The following is a 12,006-nucleotide window of genomic DNA, read 5'->3' as shown; positions in this document are numbered from 1 at the left end:
ACCTTTAATTTGGATCTATACTTCTCTATGAGCTTCCACGAAAAAGTTTTTTTTTAATTATCTCCTGGGACAAGAGTTCAACAAGCAAAACTTGTAACACACCTCATTTTAAATGAAGATCATGCCAGGCCAACCACTAGTAGCTCTGGGAATATTTGGGGAAAAAAAAAAAAAGTATAGAAAGAGAACTGTGTTACTTTAAATTTAATTTATAAAGATGACAGAAGTTTCCGCAGTTCAAATCAAAATGACTGTATCTGAGTTTCAAATGGCTTCTTATTTCAATGTAACTATTTCACTCTTTTCCCCAGTATTTTGAACCGAAGTGATACTGATCAAAAGCAGTAGGTTCTCTGCCTGATGAGCGCAAATGACCAGTTCCTGAGACACTGGGTTTCAAACAAAGAGTTTATAGTTAAGTGCAAAGCAGGAGATCACATGGCCTATCGGCCTAAAAATCTGTCTCCCCAAATCACAGTAACTCTGATAGTTTTATAGTATCAAAAGATGGGTGGGTTTTAGAATACTGAGCACAGTGGCTCAAGATGACGAGTTTAGAGATGGTCTTAATTATTGAGCGCATGCATTGATTACAGGCTTAGTTACAAAACATATGTAAAAAAATAGTGGCATTAACATGATGATGGGCATGATTTTTAGAATTATAATGAGGTATAGAACACTTATAGGTTAAAGTGTAAGCTACTGTGCCTGTCAGGTGGGCCAATTTTGGTTAGATTCAGTTCTGTCTAGCAAGATAGTTTTGGAATTGGGATGAGTTATTTCTGGGCTGACTCAAGGCCCTTCATTAATAAACATTAGAGGCTGTCTTTAGTGATCATAAGACTCTAAAGTTGAAAACCAGGATAAGAAGATACAAGTGAGGCTCAGTAACAAGGTTTTTATAATCACAAGATAAAGGCTATGTAGTTACACAGTCATTATCAGAGATCAAGGCAACTGGATTACAGATCAGAAATTTCAGGTATTTCCCTCTGCCTATTCTAATATACTAGGAAGTAAAAAGAAATATTTATATAATGATTCAGTAAACATAATCATTTCTTAAATCCTAACTTCTTGGTTACAAAAGCACATAAATCTGTAGTTTTCAAAGAAATAGTATTGTTAGCATCTTTTCCCTAATCCTCTAATACATAAGAATTTACTCTTGTGCCTCTACCAATAAGCATTTCCCTCCATTCCATAAATGGCAATAAAAAGAATAAGCACTTTTAAAGATAAATTATTCAGCCTTAGAATAAATATATATGCACACTGTAGACATTAATATTAATAATACAATTAGTGTCCTGTTGAATTGGAAAAGGCAGTAGTAAATAAAAGTAATATTGTAGTCTTCAAATAAAAGTAGTTTTTGGTTCCAACATTATTTGAGTAATATATTGCCTGGGTTTGGGTGGAAAGGTGATTTAATTTCAACATTTCAATTCATTAGCAATTTTCTGTCCTTCTCAGAGCCAAGGTAATGATTTTGGGCCCGGATATCCTGAAGAGGGGAGCAAATAATAATAATGGTAATAATAATAATAAATAGCCAAATAATCTAAGAGCTTAGAATGTTTCAAGAGAAGTTTTATGCAATTTACATGTGTAGTTCTTCAGAACAAGCTGCTGACCTAGGTACTATTACTATCCTCATTTTATGAATGAGGAAACCGAGGTATAAAAGTGGTGGCAGAAAGTGTATATTTTGTTTATAAGGCCAACATATAATGTAAATCAGGTTTTTCTTTTGTTATTTTTCCTCCAAAAAGGTGGCTAAAGGATAGCCCAGTGGGAAACACCTTCCTTAAACTTTGGCCTCTTCCACTATCAATTGCTAAAAGCTAAGTTATGAAGTCTTTTCCCCAATTAAAATAAAATGGTGCTTGGGTTTTTTTTCTGTTTTTTGTTTTGTTTTGTTTTTCTTTTTTGCTTTGTGTGTGTGTGTGTGTGTGTTTGTGTGTATGTGTGTTTCGTTTGTTTTTGCTGCCGTTTATGTTAGCAGAAGAGATTTTATCAGTTACTGTACAGGTAAAAAGAAAGTTTGATCTTGGAATTGTTAATCCTTTCTTTAAAATATTGCTCTTTTCTCAAAATGTGACTATGAGTGATGATTTTTCTCCCAACACCCTACCACCTCCTTATCAAACTCCGAGCCACATTAGGTATCAAATCAAAACTGTTGTTAGGCCTATGATATATTACTAAAATATTTTTTCTCCAAATATCTTTTGATCTTCCCTTATTATTTTATCCTCTGAGAAGCAAAAATTCCATTCAATAAATAGGCCGTCTATTTTTATACTAGAACATAGATAATAAGAGATAAAACAGAAACCACCAATCAACAATCTACTATTCCGATCAGAAGTTTAAAATTTCCTCTCTCTCTAAGAGTGGTTGTAATTAACAGGGCATTATTGGCTTACATTTCCAAATAATGAATATGTATTCTAGGTATTAACACAATACGTGGAATCAGAATATAAGGGATTTTTCTGGGGTTGGGGTGGAGGAAGGACAGATGGAAAGGACGGGAATATTTCTACTGTTTGAAATAGGGAACAAAAAGACTTTTTGTATTTAGATGTATAATTTCTCCAACACTATAAAGGATAGGGTATGGGCTCAGTCTTGAGATTCCACCAATCACACCCACAAAAGTTCATTTTATTTGATTGAATCATACCCTCTACATCCCTAGGTATTTATAAATGCAACACTAATTTCAGCCATTGGACAAGAATGCATTCACACTGCTATCTTTCAGAGCAGCTTACTAAGATTTGTTGTAACCGGTTGTGAGCCTAGGTGTTGCATCATTGCTAAGCCTTGATGGAACGTTCATGGACATGTTTTATGATTTGCTAATCTGTGCTGTGAAACCATCAGTCTGTTTGCAGTGGGATCAAGGGGATGGGAGGGTGGAGGGAGAGAGGGGTCTTTTTCGTTTGATGTGTTGGTGGAGGGAGGGAGGGAGGTTGGTCATGAAGTTTGAATTAAGCTGCACCTAAAGGGTTTAGTTTTGACCCTTGCACAAAATCAGCTACAGTAAATAGATGCTACTGAAAAGTAGATTTTCAGTGATCGTACTGTGTTTTCTGTTTGTTTGTTTTTTCTTCAGGGGAAATCTCTCACGTCAAAGAGGTTAACAAGCCTCGTCCAGTCTTACTAACTGGATCGTCTTGCAGCAGAGAAGCAGATTGGAGTTGTTGCACATAATTTGTAGTTCATTGTTGTTAACCTGCAACAGAGGACATTAGACCAAGGTGTTGCATGAACAAAGGACCTGAATTGTTCTTTTTTGTGTACATTAAACCATTCCCATCTCCAAGGGACTCTTGACCATCTCAGTGCCACCATTTCAAAATGTTGTCTGCTTACTTCCCTCTTGTGCTAAGCTGGATCTGTGTCTTCTTCCTTTTTAACAAGTTCAAGTGAAGTAAACCCGTTTTTTTCCTCTTTCTCTCAAAGCTTCTGCTAGACACACAGTTCACTAAAAATTCAGTCAGTCACAAACTGGAAGAATTGTTTTAAAAAAAGTATATATCGGTAAATATACCTGTGGCTTCACACTTATTAAACAATAAATTAGCACAGAAAGTTTCATTTCACCAATGTATTCATAGTCAAAAACAAGCTCATGTCTTTGTTGTCTGTACATTCTCAGTTAATGTTTCTTGCATTTATTTTTATACCATGTTTAAATAAGAAACACCTTTTACTCCAAATGTATTAAAGTTGACCCCTTCTCTGTAAATTTGTGTATGTTTATATTGTTGTTTTATCTTTCATTAAAAGATGCAGAATCTCATTGCTTCTAAAATTGTTTAATTCACTGATAACTATAAAGGAAAACTCATGTTGACCAAAGCGTCCACAAATGTAGAATTGCAGTTTATACTGTCTCCCTGAAAGTTTATTTCAGGGTTTCAACACAAGCTTAAATGGTACAGCAGCCATGAACATATTGAAAATGTTTTATTTGGGGGCTAATCTGGGACAAGATAGATCCTTTTTTCTCCCATGGAAGCACAATGCTAATTAGCCTTACAGGTTTTCAGAACTTTCTACCTCATTATAAATATACATCTCTATTTTTTTTGCTAATGAATATTTCTGTTGTAATTAGGAGTGAGTGAGACTTTCCAATACAGGAACTGATTTTTTTAGCACAATTCCCAAAATATGTTAGGTCATTGGCTCATAATTTTTTGATGGTTACAGATTCCTTTGAGAATAGGATGATAATTTTAAAATCTTAAGGTTTACTTAGTGCCTGCCACTGTATCATGGGCTTCACATGCCCATAAAATCCTCACATTTAATCCTAACAGCAGACATTTATGATCATGTCTGCTATTTTGTGAACAATGAAGCAGAAAGAGGTTGAATAACTTGTCCGAAGTCACACAGCCAAGCGGTCGAGCTGGAATGCAAATCCAGACAGTGTGACTTGGAAACCCACTACATTATGTTTAACCCCTATTAACTTATAGCTTCTTTTGGTAAAATTAAGTGAATAATTCACACATACTCTCACACAGAAAACATTTGCTTGGAGTTTTAGGACATTCATGGACTACTCTCTGAAGCTCATCCCATGGGCACCAGGTAAGAACTATGACTCCCTTTAGAGGCTGGATCAGTGACAGAAAAGGTCACCCAGCCAGACCTGTTTGCTTTTGCATACACCAAGGCATTGCAGACTCTGGTCATTGAAAAAGAACTCAGTCCACAAACCCACCAGGACCTGGGCTTGCTGAAGAGCAACATACAATGATCCAACCTGGTCCCTGCTTGACCTGGTTCTCATCCCAGGGAGGTTGGATGTCTGGAGAACCCTAGAGTCTTCATGGAGTTTTCTCTGGCTTTGGAGAGAGGGCCCTGCAAAACTGGTACAATCTGAAGCCACTCTCCAGGCTGCCCCCACTGCAGCCAGCCTGCCATGGTGCATGCAGACCACAGGAGAGGGGAGAACGCAGCTTCTAAAAGAAGCAAGGAGCTTTAGGTGCAGAAGGTGTATGATAAGGAGGTATCAGGTGTACAACGAGGAGGTAGGTTTTCCGGGTATATTATTGACTGAGAAAACCAAACTGCAGAACAGTATACAAACTATGGCTTTATTTGTATAAAGGAAAGAAAACAACATGTTTAAAAATATATTTGAACACTCACACATGCACACAAATACACATACACATAGAGACAAACTTACATGTGCAGACACAACTCTAAAGGGATAATACTATACTGAAATCCTTGTTTTTCTCCCAGAAGGTAGAATTATCAGAGGTTTTAGCTTTTTGTTTTGTAAATGTATATAGCATAGTACTCCTTTAATTTTTCCTTTAATTTTAAAAAAAAATCAAATTGTTAATGCCAATTACTCTAGCTAAATTTAAATTCTGAAAAAAGTTTACTAACATTTGGAATTGTGGGAAATCAGGGGTTTGTTAGGCAGTTTATGAAACTGTCACAAAATGGAAGTGATATTAGATAGGATATATTTGTATATAGGCTATAATCTGAACAATGTAAATGATTCTTTCAAAAGCCACATGTGACTTAATGGCAATACATGATTCTGGACTGGACTCTTTTGCTATAAGAATATTTACAGACTAATTGGCAAAGTTGGAATGGACTTTGTTTGACAGATTGTAGTAATGAATCAATGATAATTTCCTCATGTCGATGGTTGGATTGTTGGTGTGTAGAAGAATGTTCTTAGCTGTAGGAAACACCTACTTAAGTATTTGGGAGTAAGGAGGCATCAAGTCAGCAGCTTACTCTCAAATGATTCTGGAGAAGAAAGTTATTTGTACTGTATATGCAACAGTTTGAGATTGGTGCCAAAAATATAAATAATTTCATTTGTTTTTAATAGCAATAGATAAGAGAAAGAGAGAAGAGGTTTTTTGTTTTTTTTTTTAGAAAGATAAGAGAAAAGCCTGAATAGCTTTCCTTCAACACCTAGATGAAATGGAAAAGTTTCTAGAATACAATTTAGGGCATTCATGCTGATCACATACTCAAAGCTCTTCTATAAGAAAGCACCTCAAAATCTGGATAGCGTATTTTAAAATCACTTTTAATGTGTAACAGTTCACAAAAGAATTGAATGTCATTGGGGGAAGGGGTGGAAATACAAAGTAAGGAGGGACTGTAAGCATGTTTATATAAAAAATTCAAAACCGTCAATGAACAAACTATTAGAACTCAATGGGCTGGTTATAGGATGTACATATAACACTTACATTACTAAACAACACAATGATCAATACGAAAAATAAGGCAAAAATATTTCATTCCAAATAGTTTCAAAAATTACAAAGTAGTTAAGAATAAAATTAGCAAAAGTGTAATAACCTTATAAAGAAATTTTTTTAAAAACATTGTTGAAGAATAGCCCAAGTCTAAAAATGAAAATCCGCAATGTTTTACATGTAACAATTCCTCACAAACTAATTTATAAATTCAGTACAATCTATCAAAATCTTAACAGAATTATCTGAAACTTAAACTGATGCTAAAATTCATATGGAAGCATAAGTATAAAGAATAAATGTGACAAAAAATGAAATGAACAAGTTTAGGGCACTTAATTTACTATTTTGCAAGATGTTTTATAAAGCAACAGTAATTTTAGAAGACTGAAATAGGCACAGAAGTTAACTCTATGGAAAAAAAATAAAATTATAAAATACAAAATAAAGACCAGATGGGCATAAATATGAAAAAAAAATAGCTGAGTCAAAAAGAAGATTGTAATTTAATATCTGAGGTTTGAAATACATTAATTAATCCAAAATAAAGAAAATAAAATAGAAGAGCACTGAGAAATTTAAAACTTCTACTTAATCAGAAATAGCATATACAAAGATAAAGGCAGACAAAAGATGAGTAAAGAACACAAAGAAATATTTTAAACAATAATTTAAGAAGACAAACTACATCATAGAAAACCATGCAAAATGTATTAACAGAAAATTCATAGATTCCACATAGCCAATGAACATCTCAGAAGATGATGAAAATAAACAGTAATCAGGACAATGCAAATTAAAGTTATAATAAACCATTTTTAATCCATCAGACTGGCCAACATTTTAAGACCTAACAATAAATAATATACATTGGTGAGGGTTTGGAAAAAAAAGTCCTCAGATATATTAATGAGAGAAGTAAAAATCATTGTAACCATTCTGGAGGGCAATTTGGTTGTATCTATTAAATGTAAAAATGTGCACATGCTATTTCTCTGCTGTTCTACTTTTAGGTCTCTAGGTGGAAGACATCCACATGGACAAGGAGACATACACAAGGAGGAGTATTGTATCATTCTTTAAAATAGCAAAAAAAAAAGAAAAAAGAAAGTAGTCACATAATCCAATAGGGGAATGATTAAATGAAATGTAGTAGAAGGTACCATGGATTAATATTCAATAGTCACAAGAATAAACTATATCTGTACATATCAAATAGATTTTTCCCAAAAATAATATTCAATAAAAATGTAAGCAGTTTAGAGCCCATGGCAATCAGGACAGCAGAGTGAGATGTTTGAACAGAAACTTTGAACAACCAGTAAGAATTTGCAGAAACATCTTTTTCAAAACCCTAGAGGACAGCTAAAACACTGCAGCAATAAGGCAAGCACTGAATCAAGAAAAAGTCTACTTAAAGTCAGTAGGATTAAGACTTTAAGTCTCCTTAAGGAACAGATGTCTCAGAGTCTAAATTCTAGCAAGGATACATTAAAATATCAAATTGTCCAGATTCCAACAAGAGATTAGAAAACATACAAAGAAAAGAAAGAGAGTGATGATCCAGACAAAGGAGAAGCTTAAAGCATTAGAAACCATCAAGGAGGACCAACCTGGTACACACCAAAGGTTTTTTAACAAAGGTCTCAGATAGAGTCAAAGAACTAGGAGAATATGGACAAAGAACTAAAGGGAATCAGGAAAGCAATAGATGAGCCAAAGAGAATATCAATAGAGAGATGGAACTCATGAAAAGGAACCAAACAGAACTGAAGACCACAGTCATAGAAATTCAAAAGTCCTTACAGGGGTTTGACAGCAGACTGGAACTGGCAGAAGAAAGAACCAGTGAACTTGAAGATAAGATTATTGAAATCATCCTGCCCGAAAAACAGAAAGAATAATAAAGAAAAGTGAAAGGAGACTAATAGACCTGTGGGACACCATGAGGTATACCAATACCGCATTCTGGAAGGACCAGAGGGAGAAGAAAAAGAGAAAGGGGCAGAGAAAATATTCAAAAGAATAATAGCTGAAAACTTCTCAAATTTAATGAAAAACATGAATATGCACATCCAAGATGCTCAATGAACTCCAATCAGGATAAACACAAATAGACCCATGCTGTGGCATATTATAATCAAACTTTTGGATGCCAAAGATAAAGAGAGAATTCAAAAAGCCACAAGAGAGAAGCAACGTATCACATTCAAGGGAGTCTCAAAAAGATTAAGTGTCAACTTCTCATCAGAAACAATGGAGGCAAGAAAGCAGTGGGATGACAGATTTAAAGTGTTGAAAGCAAAAAACTGCCAACCAAGAATTCTATATCCATCAAAACTGTCCTTTGAAAATGAGGGAGTGATTAAGACATTCTCAGATAAACAAAAGCTAAGGGTGTTTGTCTCCACTAGATCAGCCCTATGAGAGATGCTAAAGAGAGCTCTGTAGGTTGAAAAGAATGGATGATAGTAGATTGAAGCCACATGAAGAAATAAATATCTCCAGTAAGGGTAATGACATTGGTAAATATAAATGCCAGTACTCTTGTATTTTTGGTTTGTAACTCTATTGTTTACATCTTACGAGATCTAAAAGACAAATGCATAAAATGTAATGATAAATCATTGGTTTTGGACTCCTAATGTATAAACATGTAATTTGTGACAAGAACTACATAAAAGTGGGGGGGGGGTGGGGGGTGGAGGGATATAGGAGCATAGTTTGTATATTGTACTGAAGTAAAGTTGGTATCAAATCAAACGAGATTGTTATAAATTTAGGATGTTAAATTTAAGCCCCATGGTAACTACCAAAAAAAATATTGGAGAACATACTAACTCATAAAGACAGAAAGTTGCCAGGGGCAAGGGGAAGAGGAAACAGGGGATTAAGGTAAAATGAGTGTAGCGTTTCTGTTTGGGGAGATGAGAAAGTTTTAGTAATAGAGGGTGGTAAGGATTCCACAGCACAGTGAATGTGATTAATCCCATTGAATGGTTTGCTTGGGAGCGATCGAGATGAGAAAGTTTATGTTGTACATATGGTCCCACAATAAAAGAATAAAGCAACTAAGATACAGTAACTCTTAAAGGCAATACATAATCCTGGACAGGATCTAACAAGTGAGGAGAGAAAGCTCAAAAAGACATTATTGGGATATATGGAAAAAATTAGAATTTGGCCTGCAAGCTTTATATCAATGTTAAATTTCTTGAACTTGATAACTGCACTTACGGTGGACATGTAAGTGATTTCCTTGTTTTTAGGATACATACATGGCAGTATTAAGTGTTCAAGGAGCATGATGTATACAACCTACACTCAAATAGGTTCATAAAATGGATTGATAAATAGGCAAACAGATAGATGGATAGATAGAGACAGACAAGTAGATTGTTGAGTAGATAGAATGATACGACATGTGGCAAAATGTTTAAATTGGTGGATCTGGGTATGTGGGGAGAGGGGTTTGTTGGAGTTCTCTGTATGGGGTTTATATTAGTTTGGTAGCTGCCCTGTAAGTTTGAAAGAATTTCAAAACAAGTCTAAAATTAAAAAAATAATAATAGGAAGGAGCAGGTGGAAGAGCACAACATAGAAGAGAGAAGTGGCAGCTGGCACCTAGCTCTGGGGAAGATAAAAGCTGGTGTGGCAGAGGATCAGGTCAACTTACATTTCTTTGCTTGGGTTTTAGGGGACATGATGACATTCACCATAAACAGAAGTTGGATACCAAAAAATCTGTGAGATATTTGATTCCAGAATACTGGGATTATACAAATAGTCGTTATTATAGTGAAATTATTATTTCACACAGTATGTGTCATTTTACTGTGTGGTGCAATATAATACGCAACGTTTACTATGCAATGTAACGTAATGTTTTAAAAGTAAGCTGTTTAATAAAGAATATAACTTTATGAAAACAAAATCTCATAAAATAATACTGTGTGTGTGTGTTTATGTGTGTATGTGTGTAGAAGTATTTTTAAAATTCTGATAAGATTGCTTGTCTCTGCTTCAAGGTTGAGTTAGTAGGGTTCAAGATAGAGGTCAAGGTCAAGATGGGAGTTTATTTCTGACTGTAACATTCTAATTTTTAAAGAAATGTTAATGTGATCATATATAACTTATTATATAAAGAAAGTAAAAAGAGAAAAAAGACCAGAAGCAAATATGCCAAAATGTTAACACTGGTGGGAAAATGTATAAGTTTTCTGGTCTGACTTTAACATGTATTCTCTTTTCCCTACTGTAGTTGAAGTTGCTCAGATTGAAAATACATAAATACTACTGGTCATTGTTTCAAATAATTTCAAAAATTCTTTCATGCCCTGAGAGATTAAAATGACTTTAAGTCCTGCCATTAAATTAAAAGTCTGAATCACCAAAAGGTTCCATTTACCTTGGATCTTTCTTTCCTGGCATATATTTTCACTAAAGAACATAAATTTGAGCATGAATATTAAAGTATTCAAAGATCCTATATTTTAGAATTATTTATCAATACTAACAAAGATAATTTACCAGCTGTTGCAAGAAGAAAGCTTGGTATTTCTGAGGTTGGAGAGAGGGAAGGGAGAATAGAGACAGTTATCTATTAAACGTACTTTTAACGCAGGAGTAAATTAAACTAGTAGAGATAAAGGCAGACTGTTCCTGAAGTTTCTTTACTCCATTAAAAGCACATGCCTGGCACTCAAGTATTTAATAGACTGAATCTTTGTGCAGTCAAATGCTATTGTTGATGTTGACTCCTGGCTCTGAAAGAAGAGTGACAAACTATTGTGGAACCAACAGAAGCCCTCAGACTTTGCTAGGTTTGGTGCAGATTAGTCTCGGGGATTTCACATAAGTTGAGAGTAATCTGGGGCTCTTTTCAGTCTCTTGGTGGTGTTGCCACAGATTTGAAGCCTAAAGCCCTGAATTTTGAGCTCCTTCATTACTGACTGAGGAAAGAATATCCCAAAGAAGTAAAGCCCCAGATCTGTGTGCTTGAATTTGGGCTCCAAGAACTGGAAACACTGTATGTAGTCAGTATGTCTGAGTAGAATTTATGCCATGGCAACAAATCAACCACAAACCAAAGTCCCTGACCAGAAAATAGTGAGGGGGAATACTTCTGACACTTTTGCCGCCCTTAAAGGTGGATATGTGATATCCAGGAACCCAAATAAATTGAATATAGACTCTAAAGCATGATGCTTGCTGAGAGAATATGTGCTGCAAGTATTGATCTTAAGGCTGGTCTGTGTAACATGAAATCTATAGAGGAGAACAATATGTATTCTTCATGTGTTGTATTTAGAACAGGACTTATTTTTTCCCCTGTATGTGTCACCAACTCCCATCACCTGTTTGACCAGCAAGTTCTAAACTTATATTTAGATGCATTAAAATCAGTACTATTAAATGGCCTGTGCACATGGATGGCTGAACACACTCTGAGCATAAACAGTTTGAACTTCAAAGGTTTGTTGCTTTTAAAATGACTTGAAGATTCAAAGCCCTGATCCTATCATCTCCTCTGTCCAAGATGCCTGGAGGAGACAGACAAGCTGCACCATCCATAAAGACCAGTCATGAGCCTGTGTCTTACTTTGTCTTATTTGCCCTCAAAGAGACTTATTCCTAACTTGCTGCCAGCTCTCAGAACAAAGGTTCTTTTAAAGCTTTGAGGTGAAGTAAGTACAACTGGACAGGCCCTGTGATTTAAAGATGAGGTGAA

General features: G+C 35.0%; 1 protein-coding gene across 3 annotated transcripts in view; it reads left to right on the top strand.

Moving 5' to 3' along the window:
- The window catches only part of RGS7 (regulator of G protein signaling 7), a 565,752-nt gene extending 561,932 nt beyond the window's left edge, over positions 1 to 3,820 (top strand). For all 3 annotated transcript variants that reach the window (XM_037822014.1, XM_037822002.1, XM_037822011.1), the window contains one exon: positions 3,131 to 3,820. In XM_037822014.1, coding sequence (XP_037677942.1) covers positions 3,131 to 3,181 — 51 coding nt within the window. In that variant the 3' untranslated portion in view covers positions 3,182 to 3,820. The remainder of the gene's footprint in view (positions 1 to 3,130) is intronic.
- The last annotated feature ends 8,186 nt before the right edge of the window (positions 3,821 to 12,006 follow it).

Source organism: Choloepus didactylus, chromosome 2, assembly GCF_015220235.1.
Source record: "Choloepus didactylus isolate mChoDid1 chromosome 2, mChoDid1.pri, whole genome shotgun sequence".
In the NCBI taxonomy this organism is placed as follows: domain Eukaryota; kingdom Metazoa; phylum Chordata; class Mammalia; order Pilosa; family Megalonychidae; genus Choloepus; species Choloepus didactylus.
Note: the sequence above shows the minus strand (reverse complement) of the source record. Positions and strands in the feature narration are given on the sequence as shown.